The 23725-nt window shown below is 45.4% G+C and overlaps 1 protein-coding gene across 11 annotated transcripts in view; it reads left to right on the top strand.

The window, feature by feature from the left end:
- The window catches only part of ABLIM1 (actin binding LIM protein 1), a 260716-nt gene that overhangs the window by 146703 nt on the left and 90288 nt on the right, over positions 1–23725 (top strand). For all 11 annotated transcript variants that reach the window (XM_054581575.1, XM_054581574.1, XM_054581573.1 and 8 more), the window contains exons 4-6: positions 2573–2682; positions 21019–21145; positions 22513–22606. In XM_054581575.1, the coding sequence (XP_054437550.1) occupies positions 2573–2682; positions 21019–21145; positions 22513–22606 (331 nt within the window). The remainder of the gene's footprint in view (positions 1–2572; positions 2683–21018; positions 21146–22512; positions 22607–23725) is intronic.

Raw genomic sequence — 23725 nt, 5'->3', positions numbered from 1 at the left:
TTTAATAATTTTATAATGATTAGCCTATTTCTCAATACATTTCTTTTTTTAAAAAAAATCATAATTAAAGTTTTTGGATCAATGAGCTGAAAATGTTTATGCATCCAATCAAAGGCCAAGTTTCCTCGTCCCCCTCCCTTCCCAGGTGGCAACCACAGGCCACTTGACAGCCCGGGCTGGCGTGCAGGAGCCCCGAGCTCCATGCAGCCCGGCCTCCCAGGCTGACTTGAGACTTGTGCAAATTAACTTTTCTGAGGCGGTTGCCTCATCTGTAACACGAGAGGCTATGGACTCAATATGAGTGATTCACCAGACCTGGATGATCACTGGGATCTCCTGATGGAGGGTCTCTTTAAAAATATCCATGTCTAGTCTTCCAAAAGACCCAAACCAAAACAAAGCCCCTCTCATGCTTATTAAGCTGTTTCTGGAGGGTTCCCACATATGATGTGACTCAGCCAGGTTGGAAGGCCCTGGTCCAGGTAAACTCTAAGAGCCTTCCTGATCCTGGCCCTGAGAGATCATTGTTTTAGTTGGTGAGGATGGATGGGCATTTATGAGCAGTAGCCCAGGCTCTGAGCTTTTGAGCCAGCAAAGAGGTGCTCGCTATTGCGGCTGCTACTGCTGAATGACAGGATTTCTACCTGAGTCTACGAATGCGTGCACACAGAATTTAAATTCACCCTCCTAGTAAATCTGTGAAGTCAATCAGGAATTAGTATCCCTGTTTATGAGTGCCTCTGAGTCTCAGAGTTTAAGGGACTTTCCCAGCCTAGGGTTGCAAGGCTGAGATTTGAACTCAAGTTCCTCTACATCCAGTTCTCTTTCTATTACAAACATTCATGCAAACAACAGACCAAAGTGAACCCATGTGGGCAGAGGACATAGAGAAGGGAGAAACTACCTAAACAGCGTCATCTATGAAATGTTAAAATTTAAAAGTTCGAGACCTGGTCCCACGTTGAGAACCGGACTCCGGCTTGGCCCATAGTAGATCCATATAGGGTCCAAGTTTCAATATATAAGCTTACATCAGAGGCTGGGCGCAGACTAGGGTGGGGCAAGAGAGGTTCCTCGGGGTGCAATTTAAAGGGGTGCCCACCCTCAGGGTTTTGCAGCGCAGGGTCAGCTCCGGACAGTTAGGGCCTCCGTAAATGTTGTGCCCAAGACGTTTCCCTGGCCTCACGCTGCTCCCGGCCTGACAGGGGCAATGAACCTGTGCTTGCGCTATGGATCTTTAGCTCTGATGCCCTCCTCACTGAGCAGTCTGGGGGCTCGTTCAGGTTTATTGAGTGGGATACACTTGTCCCCGCTGGCATCCAGCAGAGTGGGACTTTGATTATTAAAGACGGAGCAAGTTCTGAGTTGGTGGGCATCACCCGCCCCTGCCGGTGACCTGGCCTCCCTAGAGGATCAATCCAGGCAAGTCACGTGGGCCTCTCAGGGCCTCATCCGAGCAACGGAAAGGAACGCTGCACCTCCTCAGCTCAGCATTTCTGGAATTTGGGGGTGTAAGCACTTACAACTCTCCTCGATGACTGGCACCAGCGTTATTTGTGGAGCTGTCTTAGGTCCATATTTACTACCTGTATGGGTATTACAGTTAATTACCACTGCAAGGCAGCCTGAAGCAGGGACGGCAGCTGTGAACATGAAACTCCTGTCAAGAAGCTGACTTTGTCCTGAAACAATTGCTCTGACTCAGGCGGGTTGGGATGCTTTGCTTGGGAGTTTTCCATTTCCAACTGACATAATCACACATTTGAAAACTCAGGTCGATGAAGATTATTGGCAAATTGGCCAAGTGCAAGTGCAAGTGAGTAGGCATGGAAACTGTCACATGGCTACTAATTAATGACTTTTAAAAAAATGCTGTCTGCCTGCTGAGCTGGAGAAGATGATAACATACATACAGAAGGCAGTACTTTTTGCAAAATGCGTTGTTACTAATGAATGTCTTGTGTGAAAGGAAATTCTCTTTTTGAAGAGAAGCTGATAGTAATTTTTAAGCAGATATTTACAGCATTGTCACATTTCTCCAGAAGAGACTGGGCTGCACCCAGCACTTTGTTACATTCACATCCCCCGTTCAGATGTCCCGGATAAAGTCTAATTCAGCCTAATTTATCACATAGGTCTTGGGAACTGAAAGAGTTAATGCTTGACTTATAACCAGTTCTCTTGGGAGGGGCCTTAAGCCTGAATAAGAATTTATGGCATTTAAAATGTTTCTTCATGAATGACTTTCCATTTGGAAAATGGAAAATTTTACTGTGTGTGCCCTGCTGAGTGACTTGTTGGAACATCCCCCAGCTGGCAGGCAGGGGCGAACCAATCCCCTTTTACTCTCGGGATGCCCGTGGAAGCAGTGCGTTCTCCCTTCTCAAACCGAGGCACGTTTGTTTGCTTGGACCATATCCAGCTGGCTGGCTTGGTGAAGGGGGCATTTCAGACATTTTGGCTGGTGCTCCTCCAAGAAGTGAATTGGCACCAAGGGCAGCAGGCAGAAGGAATAAGGGACAGGAATGAAATTTCTGGAATAACCTGCAGAGCGATGTCTTTCTGTCTCCAGGCGTCCCTTTCCACCCGGAGACCGTGTCACGTTCAATGGGAGAGACTGCCTTTGTCAACTCTGTGCCCAGCCGATGTCGTCCAGCCCTAAGGAAGCCTCCTGCTCCAGCAGTAAGTGCCCAGCTCCCTGTTGACATCAGTCCCTCATAGCCCACAGGCAGCTCAGTTAGCCGGGGCCAAGAGTAATACTGTCTAAGGCATTTTCAGTTGTAAAACATGGAGCTGCGATTAAAACCCATGCAATGAAGAGCATCTCCCTTATTGCAAAAAGACATAAATGGAATTGGACACTACTCTGTGCCTTTTGACAGTACATGAGAGACAAAGAATTATACAACTTTACATTAGAAATGCCATCTCTAGCCATGGAGGTTGAGACGTGAGAGCGTTGGGTGGTGATGTGATTGTCATCTCTGTGTATTAAAAAACTGTCCCTGCTATGCCTAGGACACATGGAATGATTTATACTTTCCCTTAAGTGATTCTTTATTCTTTCTTCCCCTTAAATAGTCTTTATTCACCTGGAAGGTCTCTGATACTTAGCCTTTGGACAGGTAATTTGCTGAATACTTACAATGTGTATTGTTCACACTAGTGGCGCAGGTGCGGACAGAGCCACGTCAGCATCCTCGAGAGGCTTATTTTCTGGTGGCAGGGGAGCGATAAGAAATGCAAACACAAAAATATCTAATAGGCAGAGGAAATTAAAGCAGGAGGAGGAAGGCCAAAGGGGCTGCGTTCGTAGGGCTCAGTCCAGGTGACACCTGAGGAGAGAGCCGGAAAAAGCGGCAACACACGATATGGTGGCATTTGTCATTCTTCGTGAAGGTCTTGTCTGACCTGTGGGAGTCCAAAGAGAGCCATCCTCCCCCAAATCAAAACAGTAGTAGTCAATTGCACTATTTCTTTCAGGAAATAACACTGAGTAGGCCAGTTAACCTTTCGATGAGATGTATCTGACCGCTGGGCACCAAACAAGGACACTCTACCTCCACCTCTTTCCTGAGGCGTTAGAAAGCAAGCAAGAGGTTTGCCTTGGTTTTGGCGGGTATTGCCAGTCCTTGGGAGACCTGGAGCAAAAACAGTTATGCCCTGCTGCTCTGAGCCCCTGCAAATGAGATAAGCTACTTCCACTCCAGAGGAATTCCGCACAATTTGTGACAATGATTCCACATTTTCCTGTTAAAGTAGAAGAATCCTGATACCTGTTAAAAATAGGCATGTTCTGACCAAAGCATTTGCATAGAAATTAGATTTTGACCATGGGGAGGGAAGAAGAAAATAAATGTTAGGGCATGTTATTCAATAAGACTGGACCCTTAGCATGAGGACTTATATGTCCTGCTGACAAATAATAGTAGCCTGAATAGGACGATGACTGAAAAGTGCTGTAGTCTGAGGCCCCTGGTAGGATTTCGAGGCCTTCACTGTCCTTACCTTCTTGACCCCAAGCAGGTCATCCCAGGGTAGGGCGGCAGCTGTAAAAGGGTGTCATGCCCCAGACCATTGGCTGTGTCCTCTGATCCCATAGGGTCCTTTAGTGCAACTATCTTTCTTGATAGGTGAGGAAATAGAGGCCCATGGGCACACTCAAGCACCCAATAGTAAAGGCAGGTTAGAGGCAGTCTTTGGGCTCCTGGTTTGGAGCTCTCTCTTGTTTCGTCTAATATTACTCATTGTTTGGATTCGTAAATCAAAAGTGGGAGAGAGATATATACATATATTTTTTATATTTATATTGATACATTTATATATGTATATTTTTAAAGAACTGGTAGGAAAGTCAACCTGCACCATTTATTTTTTTTAAGGGTTTATTTATTTATTTTCAGAGAGAGGAGAAGGGAGGGAGAAAGAAAGGAAGAGAAACATCAATCTGTTGCCTCTTGCACACCCCCAGCTGGGGACCTGGCCCACAACCTAGGTGTGTGCCCTGACAGGGAATCGAACAAGTGACCTTTCTGCTTGCAGGGGGCACTCAGTCCACTGAGCCACACCAGCCAGGGTGAAAATGGGGTATTTTCTAAGGCTTTTAGTCCTCTCCATCCTTGCAATTTGGGATCCCATTTCCTAGTCACAGCTCTACCACCATGGTTATTCCAATTTTTATTAAACATTTTTTTCTTTTCTATTTTTATATGGCATATAGGTTATGTACATAAAAAGGAATAAAAATTTTCACTGTAAAAATGTATCATACTCAAATCCATTACATCTCCAATGGCAGATATAATACTTACTGCTTATGAGCAAACTGTTGGAACAAATCATATTTTCTCCTTTGCTCCCAATGGATAAAATCCCAATTCTGAGCAACTGCCTTGATCAGTTCATTGTTATTTTCAACAAGTACTTGTCTATTTAGATAAGTACTCAAATAGCATTTATGGGGCATGTGGGTGTGGGCGTCTGCCAAAAAGAGAGCTCGGCAATGTGGATACACACATGCAAAATACCCAGATGAGGTAGGCACAGGGACACTCGAGCAGGGGAGTTTTCAGCAAGTTTCTGAAATTTACTGGAGCATCATTAGAAAACATTTGGCTGTTATTTGTAACTCTTGAAGAACTGCCTTGTACAGTGCATGAAAACTATCCTGATGTGACTGATTCTTTTCTTTTTTTAACTTGGCAAAGCTTTCTGAATAAAAGTAAAAAAATGAGACTCTTTTTTGATAATGTTCACAGAGTCGATGAACTATAACAGAGAGCCAGCCTCTTTTTCCTTTGAAATGTTCTTTGAAAAATGAGTTTGCTCTCTGAACCCCAGTTTTATTTCACATACTGTGGCTGGTTTTCCATAATCACCGAATAGCAGGAGAAGACAGCATGAGAGGGAGAGCGGAAGTGAGGAATGGCCAACAGAAGCCAAGGAACTTATACAAAATAGTCTCAGTTCAAGCTTCCTAGACAGAGGTGCAGTTTCTCTGTCTCCTGCTCAGGGGCTGCCTCGTCTGCATGGCTCTCATTTAGAGACAACCCCCGCTGAAGTGCCGGTGACATCAGGGACACTCGGCTATGCTTCCTTCCACCTGACAATAATTCTCCTAACCTTTATATCTATTTATTTTTCTTTACCAAACTCCCATAGCGGTCACTGTGTAGCAGGCGCTGTGTAACTGGTCTAAAATTTTTAACTCATTTAGCCCTCATCAGTATACACTGGCATGAAAACTTTCCCCTTTTTACAAATGAAGAAACAAAAGGTCACGGAGGTTAAATAAATTGCACAAGATTACACAGACACTGAGCGGCAAGGCTGGGACGCAGACCCCAGCTGTCTGGCTCCAGAAGCCGTCCCCAGTGTTGATTTGACACTGTAGGCATCGCTATCTGATTTTCAAAGGTGGGGGTCCCAAGCCTCAGGGCGGTGACGTGACTGGTTGGCACATTATCCACGTGTCCTGCCCCCAAAGGCAGTGCACTTTGTAGCTGCCACAGTTGCCTCCCTGTTAGAGCAAGATTCCGTGAATGGAAACCGTCAGGAAGTCTTTCACAGAAACAAGCAGCTTCAATTAAGGATAATTGCCCCTGAATTGATTAAAACTTGCTGTCTAATGCAATTTGGATTCCATAAGCAATAACCATTTTTTAACATAGAGATGATAGTAAGTTATGTTACAGGGTTGTGATGAACATTAATTGGATTGCTTTTCTTATTAATAAAAAAAAAACAAAACCCAGAGGCCCTGGCTGGGTAGCTCAGTTGGTTAGATAGTCATCCCAACACCCTAAGGTTGTGGGTTTGATCTCCACTCAGGGCACCTACAAGAAGCACCCAAGGAGGCTGTGGACGGGTGGAACAACAGATGGATGTTTCTCTCTACCTTCCCCTCTCTCTCTAAAAATCAATGAATAAAACTTTAAAAAAATTAATTGCTTATGTCTAGCTGACCCCTACTTTGGAAATAAAATGTATGTCCAGGAGGCATTATGCTCTCCTAGAAGGTTACATACATCCTCTAAAGCTTAATCCAACTCCTTCCTCCATGTATTTGCCTATAAGGGGGGGACCGGATTCCCACGGGTTAAGAAACCATGTGCGGGGGAGTCTGTGTGTGACAACCCAGTGTTGGGACTCGGGTTTGGGTTGTCATTCCCTACGCGACCCCTACCTATTTCAGGCACCTGAGGAGGAGCGGGCTGCTGTCTACAATTACCCTTTCCATGCCAAAGGGTGTCTGACTGGTGTCTGACCGCGTGCGGGCTGGCCGGGCCGACGAAGGGACACCCACACGCCAATGCCTCCCCACCCGTCTTCCCCTCCCGCCCTGCACGGCGTGGCCATTGTGCTTGTTGCCGCTGGAACTCCTAGAGGTATCAGGGCAAATTTCAGTCATTTCAGGGAGAGTCACGTGCATGTGTTCAAAAGAGAAGAAGAATTTTCCACTTATTTTCCTTTTCTATTTGATGCGATAGCTTTTAACATTTGCAAGATAATTTTTATTTAATCTTTATGTTCTCTCTCTCTCTCTCAAAAAAAAGAAATCATTTGCCAGTTGAGTGGGACTCATCTGCCAAGGCACCTAACAATAAACAGGTGGAGGAGTAATGGTCTGAACTGGCATCTGACCGCCTGGGTCAGGTCCTTGCTCTACCTCTGACTAGCGGTCTCTTTACCGCTCCATCCTCCATTTCTTCATCTGTAAAACGAGAGGGTGATAGGTACCTACCCTGTAGGATTAAATGAGTAAATGCATGCAAGTGCTGCATACTCACAAAACAAGAACTTACTGTTCAGGCATTCCTTTCTGAATTTTTCCGTAGACAGTCCCTACTTTTTGTGGCTCTGCTCTTTTCTCTCTCCTGTTGATTATAACTGTCTTTATCTGCTCACCTGATAATTGTCTGCCAATATAAAAGCCAGTGAAGGTAGGAACACATCCACCTACACAGCCCATGGATGGTTGGAGTTTGATTTCTGTGACATGTTTTATGGCAGGGTCTCCAAAAACAGATCTGCCCCTCCCTCTTTAGACACAGCCATCCTGTAGGACAGGGTGGCAGAAGGGGAGCTGGTAGGGAACCGCTACGGAGCATGTGCTCCTGGCAGGTTGATGGCTGGTTCTAATTCCCCTTCCCCAACTTCCGGGCTGTGTGGCGTTAAGAACTCAGTCTCTCTGGGCTCCTGGTTCTTTGTCTATAAAATGGGAAACAATAACAGCTTCTCCCCAAGGGGTTGTGAGGATGTATATAAACACAGTGCTTGAAAGTCATGACTTCTGGTAAGCACATCCAGATACTAGCCAAGGTTCTCTAAGGAAGTTACAAGACTGGGACTTGAGCTTGGAGATATTTAGAATCAGAAAGGAACGAAGGAAGAGGGCATGGCACAATGATTTGGAACCTAGGCTGTACCCTTCCAAGGGCTGGGCTCAAATCCTAGTCCTCCCTCTTTAGCCATGCAACCTCAAGGCAAGGTATTGGAAGACTCACCACCTCAGTGCCCTCGTCTAAAAATTGGGAAACAGTTACATGCAAGGGCTGTTTTGACAATTCAGTGAGATCCTGCATGGGAGGGGAGGAGAGGAACGGATGAATGTGGAGAGCATACTTGTAAAAGCAGTGCAAGTATCCCCAACAGACATAGGGGGAAACCCCAACAGAAAAGAGGCTTTGTTGTTCCACATCCAGAGAAGTGAAATTGGAAGGAGAGTGACAGGGCCATGTCCCGGGAGGCCCTGAGGAGCCTGGCGATGTGGAGCTCCTGGGAGTAGTTTTTAGAGGGTGACCAGATGTGAACAACGTTCTAGAAAGATGAAGGTGGTGATGGAGATTATGGTGTGCAAAATTAGTGACCTGGTGTCGGTGATGGCGGTTATGGAGAAAAGGTGAGGAAGATGAATGAAAGAACCTCATCAAAAAAAGATACAGGATGCCATTTACGCATTCAACACGCATTTCTTTGAGTACCTGCTATGTTCCAAGCACCAGCCAAATCCTTTATTACACACTGAATATATTACTATGATGCATATTGCATTTTAATTGTTTCGATGTGCCCACCTCCACCACCAAGATAATGAACTCATTAAATATAAACACCCCGCTATCTTTCTCTCTTACACAAGGTCTAGCATAGGGAGCCCTAGATCAACATTCTGGAAATTGAATCAAAGCCAACATGGCAAATAACCGTCTTCTCTTCTCAAACAGGTTTAAGTGTTCATTGTAAAAAACAATACGAAGACTACATAAAAGTACAAAGAAAGAGATAAAAACCACTGAAATGTCATCACCAAAATTCACCTCAATCAACAGTGAGGGTGTTGGGGTACAATATCTTCTGGATATTGTTCTAAGTGCTAGGGAAGTGTATACAATTTTACCTCAGTTTTTCTTAGAGCATTTCGCTCATGTGTCTCCTTGTCAAAAATCATGTACTATTTTGAGTGTCCCACAAAATGCCAAAAGCCTTGAATTTGCTGAGGCTCCATTGGCAGCAGGGCCAAAGCTGTGCCTTGCATTTCTACTGTGGCAGTTATTACCATGGGTTAGGGCTTTCTGTGTTTATCTCTCCGACCAGACTATGAGCTGCTGAATGGCAAGGACAGTATTTTTTTTTTTTAAATAACACTGTGCACACAGCAAGTGCACATGTTCACTTAGTGAATGAGCTGATGCCATCCCAGGAAGGCCTTTGGGGACGTTGATCCCAGCTCCCAGGTCTGGAGTGTGGAGGTCTGACTGCTGCCTGAAGGAAGAATACCTTTTGTGGTTTTGTCAAATTACATAGGGACAGGCAGCGTGAGTACACGGGAGGAAAGGTGTAATGACATGTTTAAACTTTTCTCATCTTATTTGTAAGCTTTTTCCCTTGTGTCATGAAAGGGAAGGCGGTTATTGCTTCAGATAAATTCGTTGGTGACAGAGTCACTGGCTTTTTCTTTAAAGTAGAAATGTCAGGGCATGTATTTCCCTGCCTCTGAGTGTGAGGCTGGAGGGAGACCTCACCTCTCTGGGCATTTAGGGGGCCAGCCCCTGGCCTGGCAGGTCCAGTGCCGCTCTACTGGGGAGGGGTGGAGTTTAGAATTTACATGGTAAGGGGGATAAATGGTGATGGAAAAAATACAGTAAAAAATAAATTAAAAAAATAATAAATAAATCAAGAATTTCCGTAGTGGGCAGAGGTTTATTGCAAACACACAGGTTATATTGCAGAAGGCACATTTATGTTCAGATTTTTTCAAACTGAAATCTATAACAATTACGAGTCAGACATAAAGGTCCCAGAGCATCAGTTATCTTGGAAGTGTTATCAGTGGATGGGAAGTTAATGGCATTTTGTTGTTTGCTATTTTGTCTCATTAGATATGCCTCTTTTGTATTGAGACCCACACCTTCTAAGAACTTATCAGTAAAATTAGAATTTTAATGACTGGAACAGTAGTCATTCCCCAGTTTACTTTTAAATTTACAGTGGCATTAAAGATGTAGCTGTTCACAGGACCGCTGTGTATACCTGTAGTTGGACATTCCTACAGAATGTCCCAGAAGGATATTGAGAAATTGCTGTTAGTACTTGTCTCCGGTAGGGAAGAAGGGAGTGGCTAGGAGACAGGAAGGAGAGGAAATTATTTTTACTATATGAAAAAAAAAAATTTTAACCATGTGTATGTATTACCTATTTAAAACCAAAGTACTAAATAATGTTAATTTTACAAAAGAAAATAAAAGGCCCATTCATTCCAGACTGAAGTTTCAGGGCAGTTTGCCCTTGCTATGACCTTCAGCCATATGCGTATTAAGTGACTTGTCACATGATAAAAGTACAAAACTGACATTCTACCCCTTCTTTCCTTCTTCCTATCTTTGGAATAGAGTGAGTAAGCTGATGTTTACTAATGACTACTGAATCCGAGAAACTGACGCAGAATTCAAGCCTGATTTCCTCTTTGATAAGAGCCAGTGTATGCTGGGTAACCATAACCAGTTAAAGATTAATTATGAAACTCTTCGCTCGGTTAAAGTTCACAACTAAATTAGGGAAATCAGTTCAAGAACAAACCTTGTTACAGTTTTTAAAAATTGAGGTAAAGTTCACATAACACAAAATTAACCACTTTATAGTGAATATTTAGTACATTTACAATATTGTATATATGACCACCACCTCTGCGTAGATCCAAAACATTTTCATCACCCCAAAAGAAAGCCCTGTACCCAACTAAGCCTTTATTCCCTCTTTCTCCCAGCCTTGATAACTACCAGCCTGCTTTCTGTCTCTGTGTATTTACCTATTCTGGATATGTCATATAGATGGAATTGTACATATGTGGCTTTTTATTTTTGCCATCTTCGCCTTAGCATAATGTTTTCAATGTTCACTCAGTTTGTGGCGTTTATCAGCACTTCCTTCTTCTTTTTTACCACTGAATAATAGTCCGTCGTATGGGTAGACCGCAGTTTGTTTATCCGTTTGTCTGTTAACTGACTTTTAGTTCACTCCCCACATTTGGCTATTGTGAACAGCGCTGCTGTGAACATGCTTGTTCAAGTATTTGTTTCAGTCTCAGTTTTAAGAAAGGTTTGCTAAGGATTATCCCAAATCTTGAAAGCAGTGACCACCACTTTTCTGAACCTAGAAACTGTTGGGTCCATGTCCCCTCATGTTCACAGCGCGCCAGGCTGTGGCACGGGCGCCACTGAACGGCCCCAGGGGATTGCAGGTAGCAGCCTTTATCTGGGGCACCCATCTTTCTTCGCCCCTTGTTGTCTTGCTCTCCCACCCCTCCTTCTCCTTTACATCCCTTTCCTCCTCCACTCTGGCCATAAACCGAGTAGGAGACCACGTGAGCACAGCCTACTGCTGGAAGTCTTACCCTAACTTTTCCCAACACTGTCCAGAAATGGATCACAAGTGCTCAGGACTCAGGTTTTGAGGTTAGAACACATTGGTACTGTCTTCCTGGCGAAGTATGTATAACGATTGCCCTTTTGCGGGGTGGCTGAGGTATCAAACACTGTTTGCAAGGCATGTCTGGATTATACATTGTAAGGAGAAAGGAGAACTGCTCCCAGCCCACAGAGAAGTACCGGTCGAGCCATGTGCTATGTGAATGGTCACTTGCCCTGCCCTGGGAGAGGTCCCATGGCACGACCACCTTGCCCATTGAAATTACAGCTGGAACTTGTCACCCATGCAGGTTGAAGATCAGTATCCTTGAGGCCGCCATGAGACCATAGGCTTTTCTGAGAGCCTGTCGTGATTGGGTGACGCTTGGCTTTGTTTTCCTATCTTCCCATCTTCCTCTTGCTGTTCTGGTGGCATTTGTAGTCAAAAGAGAATCCTACTTTTAATCTCAGGACAATCCCTGTGATGTTTGTATCATCAGAAATGATGCTGAGCAACCACAGTGGGCAAATGCAGACTGAGCGTGCAGGGCAAGAGCCAAAAAAGCAACAGGCCTCCGGGCTTTTCTGGCCACCAGCTGAGCTTTTGAAATTGTTAGTTGGGAATTTTGAAGTTGTGATTGTACTTACTTAGATAATGGCTTATTCCATACCTTAGCTCTTCTTTTAGTTATAGTTCTGAAAACATGCATGTGAGCACATGTAGAGTTCCTTTGATAGGACTTGAAACTTGAAAATTGGAGCAGGGGACAAAATAGTGTTAAGGTTTTATGCTAATACTTTTTATTTCCCATCAAAGAATCTCCATTGCATCCCAATGAAATGCAGGCTTGCTATTGTTTTCATTTGTAGTTCAGGGAAATGGAAGAGGTGCTGTTTAAGAGATTCTTTGACAAGGGAGTAGATACTCTCTTAAAGTAGATATTGAAGTTCTCAGCTCCTAACCAGTTTCAGCATCCTTTTTAATGTATATATTCTGCTCTATAAATGTACACTCTTAATATATGGCATCCTCACTGTGTATATTACCCGCATCATTCACCCTGCGCCGAGCAGGCCTTCACGCTGTGGTGCTGTGGCTCATTTGTGGGCCAGTCAAAGCCACCTTCCAAGGGCAATTAGCAGAGCTTCTCAGACTCTCAATTCTAATGCTTTTGGGTTGGTACCAAGTCAATTTCTTTGATGCTCACCCTCGTGCCTAGCAGCATTAGCCATGGGGATTTCTGCTTAATAACTGCATAATCAATTAGGAAGAGAGGGAAGGCAAATAGTCCAGCTCCTTTTAACTTCCCATTCAGACTCTACTCATGAATGTGGCAGGGGGAAACACACCAATACTGGTGAAAGGAGAGAGCATCTTCACCTTGAAAATCCCTAATACTCCTAACAGAATTTTGTGAGCACTGGTTTAGGGATCAGAAGTGGAAATTTCAAATGTGTAAATGGTCTATATTTATAAAAGTGATGACCAAAGTAACAGAAATTCTGGAAGTATGCAGGGCTTCCACTTCACTGAAATTCTGAGAGTATATACTCTTGAAGAGGAGGAAAGATGGGATTTTTGCCACATGAAATTACAGAAAGCTCGGGAAATGGCTGCTGCCAGACCCCGCCCCCCACCCTGCTGCCCCGAGGAAGGCTGGGCCCTCGTTGCTATTGTAGCCCATGAGGACTTGTTGTTGGGCAGTGTTTGTTTTCCAAAGACAACAAGAACCTTCCTTAAAATAGCAGGCCAGAGGCTGCCCTGGCGTGCAGTGCTTGCATCGTGACCATCAAGACAGCAAGGGAAGCAACTGACTTAGGCAGGGCCAGGGGTGATTATGGAAGGTCTGGTTCAAGGTTACCTAGTCAGCAGCACGTAAACCTTTTAGAATAATTCTGGGCCGTTTTTTACTGAATTTGAGATATGAATTATTCATAGCAAGAGACCCCTTTTGCCACAGAGTGGCAAATACAGCATCTACATGAACATTCTGACCTCCCCTCCTGTGCCCTGCCCCTGCCCTCAGTATTTGTCTTGTGGTATCATATTGCTTTTTTGGCTAATAGCAGCATGGAGTTTCAGAAGTTAAAAAAAAAAAAACCAAACTCTTTAAAAACTAACTCTTGAAAAGTGCTTAGCCTAACATATTAGCAGTTTCACATTCTTTTTGTCCTCGACCTATTCTTTCTTTCTTTCTTTTTCTTTCCCCCTGTCTTTTCTTATGGTGACCCCATACCTGGGTGTTGGCCATGAGGTGCCAAAAAAAGAAATCTGTGGACTTATTTCAGGGACATGGTTTAAAGTTTCTTTTTAAAAAAAGGACTGCAGCCAGTGAGTATTTGTCAACGCATACATGTCTGTTTTGGAACCTGACAATATCGAAGAGCCCGCATGGAGATGAAAGAAAGTCAACATTCAACAAGATCCACTTGTTAGAGCGATGTTCTTATCACTATTAAATGATGTGGTCTTTTGGTCAAGGAAAGGTTTTTAAATACCCAAATCCTTTGTACCTTAAAGAGATGAAAACCCTAGGCCAGTTCTTATAAAAAATAATGTAAGGATTTTTTTTTTTTAAAATCCATGGGTTGCAAACTGAAGGGCCTACACAAGAGGCCCAGATAGTAACATCGGTGCATGCAGCCAGTTCAAGTGTGCTGATGGGTGGCAGCTGGCGTGCAGACCCTGTGGAGCAGTGGACACGCTGGCAGGCTAGAATTATCCGCCCTGGAGAAAGTGGGCAGCCACTGTGTGCCTCCAAACAGTAATCCCCACGAAGGGATCCATGTGTCCGAGGCTAATCTGACACGTGTTGAAGGCTCGTGTTTAAGGCAGCTTGTTAACCTAATGGAATCTGACCCAGGTTCAGGTCACGCTCCTCTGTGTCCCTTCTTTCTGTCTCTTTTGGATGGAGCATCTGTTCTCTAGCGTTCTAGCTTCCCCATTTTTATCACACAAGATAATGGGCAATCCATGTCCTCTAGAAAGAGTTGAATGACAAGATATGATGTCATTACATTTAGGACCTCAAGTTAGCCACACCATGGAACTGAAATTTGTTCTTTGCTGTCCTGAAAACTCTCAAATTGAGCCTTGGCCAGGCATAAAATGCCTTGAGTTAATAGTCTACTAAAACGACACCACTTGAATATTTTATAGGGTCTCCAAAGTCTTACTCCACTTTCTATTAATAATAACCTACATCTGAAATGATTTCATTTCTATTTTTCATTCACATGTGTAGCTACGAATTTATGTGCTAATGTTTGTTGATGACAAATAGATTTTCTGTTTTATTATCACTTATAAAAAAGGATTTCAGGGAGAGCTTGAATTTTCTGAAACTTATATGGGCAACAATTTTAGTACTGAAACTTGATTTTTTTTATTCTTAATTTTTTTAATTTTACAGTAAAGGAAGGAAATACTCAACTGACTCAAAATCTCTATGGGCACTTTCTTTTCACATCTTAGTATCCCAGAAAGCATCGATTAAAAGAGGGAAGTTCGTCTTTGGCCCCTTTTGTGACTTACATTACTTTCACAATAATTCTCTAACTATATAGCCTTTACCCTCCAAAGAACCTCATGTTCAAGTTCCATCACAGCTGTTTTGGCCCTTTGACAGTGGAGGAGGCAATAATCAGGGAAGCGACCCCAAGAGTAGAACTTTAAACCCAGAGAAGCCTGGGAAGCTGTGGCGGCCTGGAATCAACTCTGCAGTTAACTAGACACCGTTGATCTGTGTGGCCTGTGCAAAGCCCGGGTCCACCCTGGGCCTTAGTTCCAAAGTAAAATGAAGCATTTACATCAAATGGTCGTCGGGGTCCCTCTGGCTCTCAAGTGGTCTGTGAAAGGCAGGTAATCGCTACCCTTTCAGCTTAGCAGGAGCTGTAAGAGTGGACTGAGGTAACGGAAGTATAAGACTTTTCACAAGTTCAAAGCTGAGTAATAACAAATAATAATAATGTTAATATTATGATGCTCGTGATTACGGAATCAGAGAAAGCAAAACGCCTTCCCTACAGGCTGACAGTGGGCGGTAGTTATATGTTCAGGGGAAGAGGAAATGTAAGTTGTATGAGATTATTACAACTGTGAGAACAGCAGACATTGAGCGTTTGCCATGTGCCTGACACTCAGCTTAGTGATTTCTCACTTTCTCTCCAGTCCTCACAGCAGCTGCAGGAGGTAAGTGTTGTTAACACGCCCATTTTACAGATGAAGAGACTGAGTCCAGGTGCTACCCAGCTTGCCCGCAGTCCCTTGCTTTAGTATCAGAGCTGGAATTTGACTCCAGGTTTCTTTGCCTCCAAAGTCTGTAATCGTAGTTAATGTATAGAATTGGAGTACAACTAGTGTATAGAATAGGCCAAAACAAAGAAGAATCTTATTTTTTCCTTTTGCTACTTTTATTATCCTACCCTTAATATTGTTTTATTATAGCTTTCTGATCGCTTTCGGCTCTTAAAAATCCAGTCCAGTTGAACACATTATTCTCACGTCTGCTTCAGAGCTGCACCCTGTTCCCCACGCAGGCCAACCTAAACTAGAGGCCTGAAATGGGGAGGGGGCCCAGCCTCCTCTTCAATCCCTTCTTTACCCCCTTCCTACCCCACTTGTGGCACTTTTGGGGTTTGGGCCAGGAGGAGGGGATTTAAGGGAGAAGGGAAAGGGTGTAACTTTATCATCGATGGGCTTCTCTTTCCGCTAACGTGGGATGGAGGCATATATTTTCATGGGGCACATTTTGAATTCCTTGACAAAAGCAAGCAGCTTCTGGCAACCCTGTGGTTGCACATGCCCTCCCTCCTTCCCAGTCTCAGGCTCCACTCCCCGCTGGTCTCCTCATAGGCAGGCAGCTTTCTCGGGCATTCATTCAGGATGCCTGGGCGCGGGTGCCAGCCACGGGACCCGCCGCGTCCCCCGTGAGCCGGACAGTGGCAGCACACCCCATTCCCACTCCTGCTCCCCTCCATACCTTTTCAAATTTCTGATCTCCGAGGTAGGTGGGCGATAGCGGCTGAGCGTGACCAAGTGGCTTCTGCTCTCTTTCCGTAAGTCTGGCAAGGGTATTCCCAGCACCCTTCTTTGGGAAGATTGAATATGTATCACCACCTCCGGTTCTCAGACCATAGCCAAAAATTCCAAGACACTAGGAAAAGTCTCATGAAATATCCTGGTAGCTTTGATCCCAGGAGGGTAGCCCCTGTGAAGGGCAGTTTCCACCTTCATCCATGGCCTTGGGTATGACTGAAGCACGCCGGCCTGGGAAGGTGGGGATGCATGGGCATTTAGTAACCACACAGGTCCCTTTTCCAAAGTCCCATGGCCCCAGCCTTCTTCTTCAGAGAGGCAGCTTCATAGAAGAAGACATCATTTTAGCCCTTACTGTTCCCAGACGGGAAATTCTAGGAAGGCAGAAATAGTTCTCAAGGAAAACCTAGGTATTCAGGCTGACAGGACCTTAAGTGCTTAAGAAAGTGACGTCTTTCTTAACTTGGGAACCCTGGTTTCCTTCCTGAGGGCTGTTTGTCATTTCCTTCAGCTTAAATAATTTTGAAGCCCATGTCTCCATGGCTCTATGTCCCGTTCCCCAGAAAAAGATATATTAAAGGAGACAGGCAGGATCCCTATTACCAAGGATATTTATTGCCTGCATACAAAATGATACAAATAGGGAACCAGGTATGTACTTGGATGTTGGTTTAACTTGGCTCGTGGTGTCGAGAACAAAAGGCTGGGAGTGAAGAGTTGAAGGCTGTTTTTGGCATTTTCTTTTCTCACATTTGGTGATTCTTTGCCTTTGGTATAATACTGGTGAGTTGCTAAAGGGTTTGATTTCCTTGACACTGCCCCATATTCACCTATTTCTGACTTTGGTGATAATTCCAGTGCCAATCACTGGCTTTCTATATTTATCAGCAGCTGCTTCAGTGATGTGGAAACACTTCTCTCAACAGCTGAAAACATGAAGATAGGGAGTAGGATGCGTTGTTCCCACCAAAGGAGCTCAGCTGGAATGAGCATGGGAGGGGTGAACAATCCAGCCAAATCTTTCTGTCTCCGCACGTTTTTTCCTCTTTCCCCAGAATGTCAGGCTTAAGTGGAGAATATGGTTTTGTCCAGAGAGGAATGACTGGGTAGCCCCTGTGGAATACACCAGAATACTTTACATCAGCTGATGTGGGCCAGGATCCTCTATTCTAGGAGGCGGTCTTTGCTGATTCGCTTGATCTGTGTTTCGAGGGGTGGGGTGCAGAGGCCCCTCACAGCCGCTTCTTCCAGCCCAGGCTTACCCTAAACCTCACGTCCATCCAAGGAAGACCTTGAATAGCTATGCCAACCACTCTGAGCCCAACTGTTTTCCGGTGTAGACTTGAAAAGCCATTTCTAAAGTTTATTTTCTACTTAAAAAAAATGTTATCAACTAGCATCTTCCTTATTATTGTAAATCTTTACTGCCACCTAGTGGTCATGCTCTAATCAGAATAATAGAGAAAAACTTGAGTTCCTATTTGTATTAAAATCTGTTCATTCATCCCATGTACACACTGGGTTCCTAACCTTTACAAAGTGTGTGTATAAACATATGTTATTGCCTTCCATTTTATCTTTACAGTAAACTACTAGGTGTAAGATCCCCTTTATGAGATTTTTGGTGAGATCCTTGGATACATATAAACCCCAGCTTTAAAAAAATAGATGTAAATACTTTATGAGTATATGATACTCAGCTTACAGTGGGCTATATGTAAAGAAATTCTAATCTATAATATTTATAACATATATATTAGGTATGTTTTTAACTTTATTAATATTTATTTACTCATTTATTTACATTCTAATGGCAAAAATATTAACACAGAGGATGTGAAGTAAAAAGTGGAGTCCTCCTTCACAGAGGGAGGTGTCTTAAGAGTTCTTTTTTCTTTTTCTTATCCTCACCCAAGGGCATTATTTCATTGCTTTTAGAGAGAGAAAGAGAAACATTGATAGGTTTCCTCCTGTAAGCCCAAACCAAGGATCAAAGGCACCCAGACCAGGGATCAAACCTGCAACCTAGGCATGTGCCCTGACTGGGAATTGAACCCACAGTCTTTCAGTTATGGGACGATGCTCCAACCAACGAGCCACACGAGCCATACTTTTCTTTCCTACTGTTTTTCTATTAATGAGCTTATGTTATGCATATTGTTCTACAGCTAGTTTATTCTATTTTTGACATCTTTTCATGTCCACAAACAAATCTACCTTGTTCTTTTTAACAGAACATAGTATTCCATTATTTACTATACTATAACTAATTTCACTAGCCCCTCATTAAGGCCCATCGAGGCTATTTTCAGTTTTGTTACAAAAATGCTTTGGGCAATGCATATGTATTCTTCAGAGAATGCACACACACATACACATACACATACTTTTGCAAGTTTATTTGAAGAATAAAATCTTAGACATGAAGATTTTTAACTGGGTCTAAACCCATGTTAATAGCCACTGACCAGAGATCACCAGAAACCATCTGCAGTCAAAAAAAATTAAAAATCAGGGTTTCTTAAGCAAGGCAGGCAACCGGAGGAATTGTGGGCCACCCCGGGTGGTGTCTGGAGGAGCTGCTGTCGACTGGGGCTCGGGCTGGGTGATGGTAGGGAGGGCTCCGGGTGGCGGGAGCAGTCCTGGTTTGGGTGTTGTCCAGAAGCAGGAGCAGGTCAGTTTTTCTAGGAGGAGAGGGTTAAAGGGGGTTAGAAGTGTCATTAGTAAATGAGCAGCCATCACGGAGGTGGGCAGAAGACCACATTTTATGTACCCATTGGCCTGGTGTGGACATTGCTTTATTCCATAAGAGCTTTCTATGATCAGCAGGGGACAACAGTGCTTTCTCTGGTACATCAGTTTTAAATGCTTGTAGGTGTTTAAGTTGCTTTTCAAAAGGCTGCACTGCCATGACTGGTGTGGCTCAGTGGGTTGGGCATCATCCCGCAAACCGAAAGGTAGCTGGTTCAATTCCCGGTCGGAGCACATGGCTGGGTTGCGGTTGCAGTCCAGGTCCCAGCCGATCAGTATTTCTCTCACATGTCGATGTTTCTCTCCCTCTCTTTCTCCCTCCTTTCCTCTCTCTCTCTCTCAAAATAAATAAATAAAATATTAAAGAAAAACAAAAGCTGCACCAATTAACGTTCTTCTGGGTTCTTTTAAAGACTCAATTTCCCTAAACAATTTAATAATCAGAATAACACTGAAAACAATAGTAATAGCAAATGTTTGTAGAGCCACTTTGTACATGCCAGCCAGCCACTATGCTGAATCCATTAGTTCAGGGGTCCCCAGTCCCCAGGCCATGGATTGGTCCTGGTCCGTGGCCTGTTAGGAACTGGGCCACATGGCAGGAGGTGAGCACCAGGTGAGCGAGCAAAGCTTCATCTGTATTTACAGCCACTCCGCATCACTTGCCTTACTGCCTGAGCTCTGCCTCCTGTCAGATCAGCCCCAGCATTAGATTCTCATAGCAGCGCAGACCCCACTGTGGACTGTGCATGCAAGGGAACTAGGGTACACTCCTTATAAGTGTCCACTGCTGACGATCTGAGGTGGCGCTGAGGCAGTGATGGTAGCACTAGGAAGCAGCTGCAAACACAGATCACCATGAGCCGAGAGGTTTGACTGCCCAGAGACCATAATAAATCAACTGCTTGCAGACTCATATCAAAACCCGCTCAGTGAATGGCAAGTGACAATTAAGCTGCATCCAGCGGTAGGCTATAAAGCCATATCTACCCCCCAACCATGTCCTTGGAAAAATTGTCTTCCATGAAACCAGTCCCTGGTGCCAAAAAGGTTGGGGGCCTCTGCATTAGTTCACTGAATCCTCATCAGAGACATGAGGAAAAGCACTAATAACATCTGGGCTTCCACAGGAGGACACTGAGGCTTAGAAAGCAGGAGCACCAGCCTGGATCACGTGACTAGGCAACAGGGTGCTGCGCCGGACTCAGAGCCAGCTGCGTCCAGGGCCCACGCCCTTCACCGTGAAGAAGCCTGTCTCCTTTATCTGCCCCACGGGCATCCACCAAGGAGAATTTAAAGCTAAAGCGTGAAGAACCATTTAATTGATGATGACACATCTCAGAAGGTCTGGTTTAGGGTGATAAGGAAGAAGAGTCCTGTTTACAAGGATGAGAGTTGTGAGCCGCGTCCCAGGGACCCCTGTGTGGTATCAAGCCAGACATCCAGCTTGAGGGGCCTCACTGCTCCCGTGTCCTCAATGAATAAAGGCCCAGGAGAGCTCTCTGAAAGTCACGGCCAAGACGTTGTAATGAAATATGTTCCGGGCCAGCTGGAGCTCACAGGGTGTTGAAGTGACTTCCAAGGAAATAAATGGATGAAGGACCGCCATTCCCCCATCAACTATGGTCCAGGAAGTGTCCCTGCCCTGTGAGGATGGGGCCTGTGGGGACAGACTCTCCGAAGGGAGAGGAAGCTGGATGGAATGGCGCTTAAGTAAATATTTGCTGAGCGTGAGAAGGGGCACACAGGGGCTCCGAGGTGGCCTGAGGGCTTGCATTTAGCAAAACAAATAGGGAGTAACTGCTGGCTGCTGCTTTTTTCCAGATTGCGCTGGCTGCGGAAGAGATATCAAAAACGGGCAGGCGCTGCTGGCGCTGGAAAAGCAGTGGCACTTGGGGTGCTTTAAATGCAAATCCTGCGGGAAGGTCCTCACCGGGGAGTACATCAGCAAGTAAGTGAGGCGGGCTCCTGGAGGGCCCCTCTAGTTCCTGTTCTGGGGACCCCACTCTAACCTACCAGACATAACGAAATTCATTCACACCCCACAATCAATAGCAGCTCTTGGCTATAAAACTTGTGCAAACATTTATTCTTCTGCATTTGCCCTAGTTTCCCTACTATAACTGTAATGAGATGTTAATCATTGCTTAATTTAACAATTAAAAAAGCTGATGTAATATGTTGTAACCAATGGAGCATTCAGCAATTTTACCTCCACTAAATTTTTCCCCCTGTGTGGCACGAGCAAACGTTTGTTCCCCTTCCAGGTCTTGCCTATATTTTTAGACCACCCCCCAAACCAAAAATAAAAAAAAAAATACACGGGGTCTAGGCACTGGGCCCATTAGGACCCATAAACAAAATAGCTCACCAGGGAATGGTTTTGTGTTAGAGTCAGACGCTGGTGTGGATGATAGCTAGCGGAGATGAAGCGTGTTTTTGTTGTGTTGTGTTTTGTTTCTCCTGCAGCCTGGAGAAGCTCATTCGATGGTTACCCTCTGAGTTAAGGAAGAAGGAATGAGCATGGGGTTGGGGTGGGAGGAGAACGGCCATGAGGGGGAAATTTCCCTTATACGCTTTTTTATGCTTGAAAAACCAGAACATGTCCTCCAACAAGCTACGTGTCAGCTATTCGAAACGAAATGAAAGGAATTTAACTTACGCATATGGCTAGTTTGGGCCCCACCTTCCAAAAGTCTACTTCTGTAGGTCTGGGGTGAAGCTGACGCACGGCCGAAGTCAGAGGAGCAGACTGCTCAGCCTGAAACTCACCCTGAAGGCTAGGATGGTGCTTTTTCGCTGTTCCAGCCATCACACGCAGTGACATTTTCACCGTGCGCTGAGGCAGGGAGGATGCGGGAGGCTGGACCGGAAGGCTGGGCCCCAGGTCTCCTGAAGGCTGAGGCTCTGGTGCTGCGGGAGCACAAGGCAGTTCGGGAACGGGGGAGGCGGCGTCAGGGCCTCCCCAGGGAAACGGGAACGCTGACACCACATCTGAAGCCCACCTGGCCCGGTGGCGGACGAGGACAACACCTGGTTTTTGTTAGTGAGGCCTCAGCCAATGGAGGAGTCGGCCCTGGCCATCCTTCGGCGATGTGGCCGTGACTTCTGTGTGGCCCGGAGAGCCACAGCGCTGTCTCAGCGTCTTTTAGTTTCCTGGGTTTTGCTCACGTCTGGCCCTATTTCCAGGCACGTGGGTGCCGGGTGGGAGAGAAATCTGTCCACTAGCACCTGTAAAAAGGGCTGGGAGACATGGGTTTCTGTGAGGTCCCCACCCCGGGCCTCCTCTCGGGCGCTGAACATGCTTTCATCTTGCAGGGATGGCGCTCCATACTGCGAGAAGGACTACCAGGGGCTCTTTGGGGTGAAGTGTGAAGCCTGTCACCAGTTTATCACAGGCAAAGTCTTGGAGGTAAGTGACAGCCGGGCTCCCCTCAAAGCCGCCGTCGTTTTCCTCAGAGGCCCTCAGAGACGCGAGAGTCTCTCTTTCCACGTGTTTCTCACTTACGGCGCAAAGAAAGCAGCTGCAGATGACCGATGTCTTAGAGAATTAACGCATTGTACTGTCTTCTCAGGCAGTTTCTGCAGAAGGTTCATGTGGAAGTTAGAATGTTGGAGAGTTTGAAGGGAAAAGAAAGAATGATAAAGGGACTATTAGAAGTTAGGTGGAAGGGAGGGTTATATTAGACTATATTTATTTTTAGAAGTTAAAACAGAGGAAATGAAGAGAATGTTAGAACTGTATCTTCATGTGTGTGCACGTGTATATGTGCATGTGCTGGAGGGCACATGCATGTGTATATGGGGGTGTGTGCATGACATGTGTGCCCCTGCATGATGACCTGCACATGTGGGCATGTGCAGTCTCAGGGAGCAGAGGCCCAGCGCTAAAGCTGAGAAAAGAAAGGGTGGATGCCAGATGAAGGCGGAGACTCCCCCGCCCTGAGAAATCCACCTCCTGTGTGGCCCAGAACACCCTGTGGCCCAGGCTGACCTGACGCCAGGCAAGTTCAGGTGTGACTGGCTCGGGCCGGTGAGCTCAGTTCCTGCTTTCTCAGCAGTGGCCCCACCTGCTTCTGCCTCTGGGCTGGGCTGAGTTTCCCCTGAGCTCAAGGCCATTTGTGGAATTGTTGGACCAGGATTCGGGGTTCTGAGTCACTGCCTCACTTCTCCCAGGCCCCTGTGGTGTTAGCCCATGCTGATGGGAAAGGTAAAGATGGCCCCAGAGCCGGCCTGCCTTTCGGGGTGGAGAATGTGTCCTGAGCAGAGAGGAGGCAGGACGCCAGCAGTTGGGAAGGTGACTGACTGGTCCTGCGGGTTGCCACATCTCTGGGGCAGACACCGTGGCTCCGAACCCACATAGCCACATCGGCACTTTCCTGCAAGGCATGTTTCAGAGATATGGGACAGAAACCCAAGAGGCCCCCAAGGTGTCTCTGGGCAGGTCCTGGGGAACTTCGCAGCAAGGTGCAGCGTAGCCTTCCTTGTCCCACAGCAAGCTTGGAGATGCCTTCTGTCCGTAAAATGCAGA

Source organism: Pteronotus mesoamericanus, unplaced genomic scaffold, assembly GCF_021234165.1.
Source record: "Pteronotus mesoamericanus isolate MK-2021 breed Mesoamerican mustached bat unplaced genomic scaffold, CSHL_Meso_final contig_657, whole genome shotgun sequence".
NCBI classification, from domain to species: domain Eukaryota; kingdom Metazoa; phylum Chordata; class Mammalia; order Chiroptera; family Mormoopidae; genus Pteronotus; species Pteronotus mesoamericanus.
Note: the sequence above shows the minus strand (reverse complement) of the source record. Positions and strands in the feature narration are given on the sequence as shown.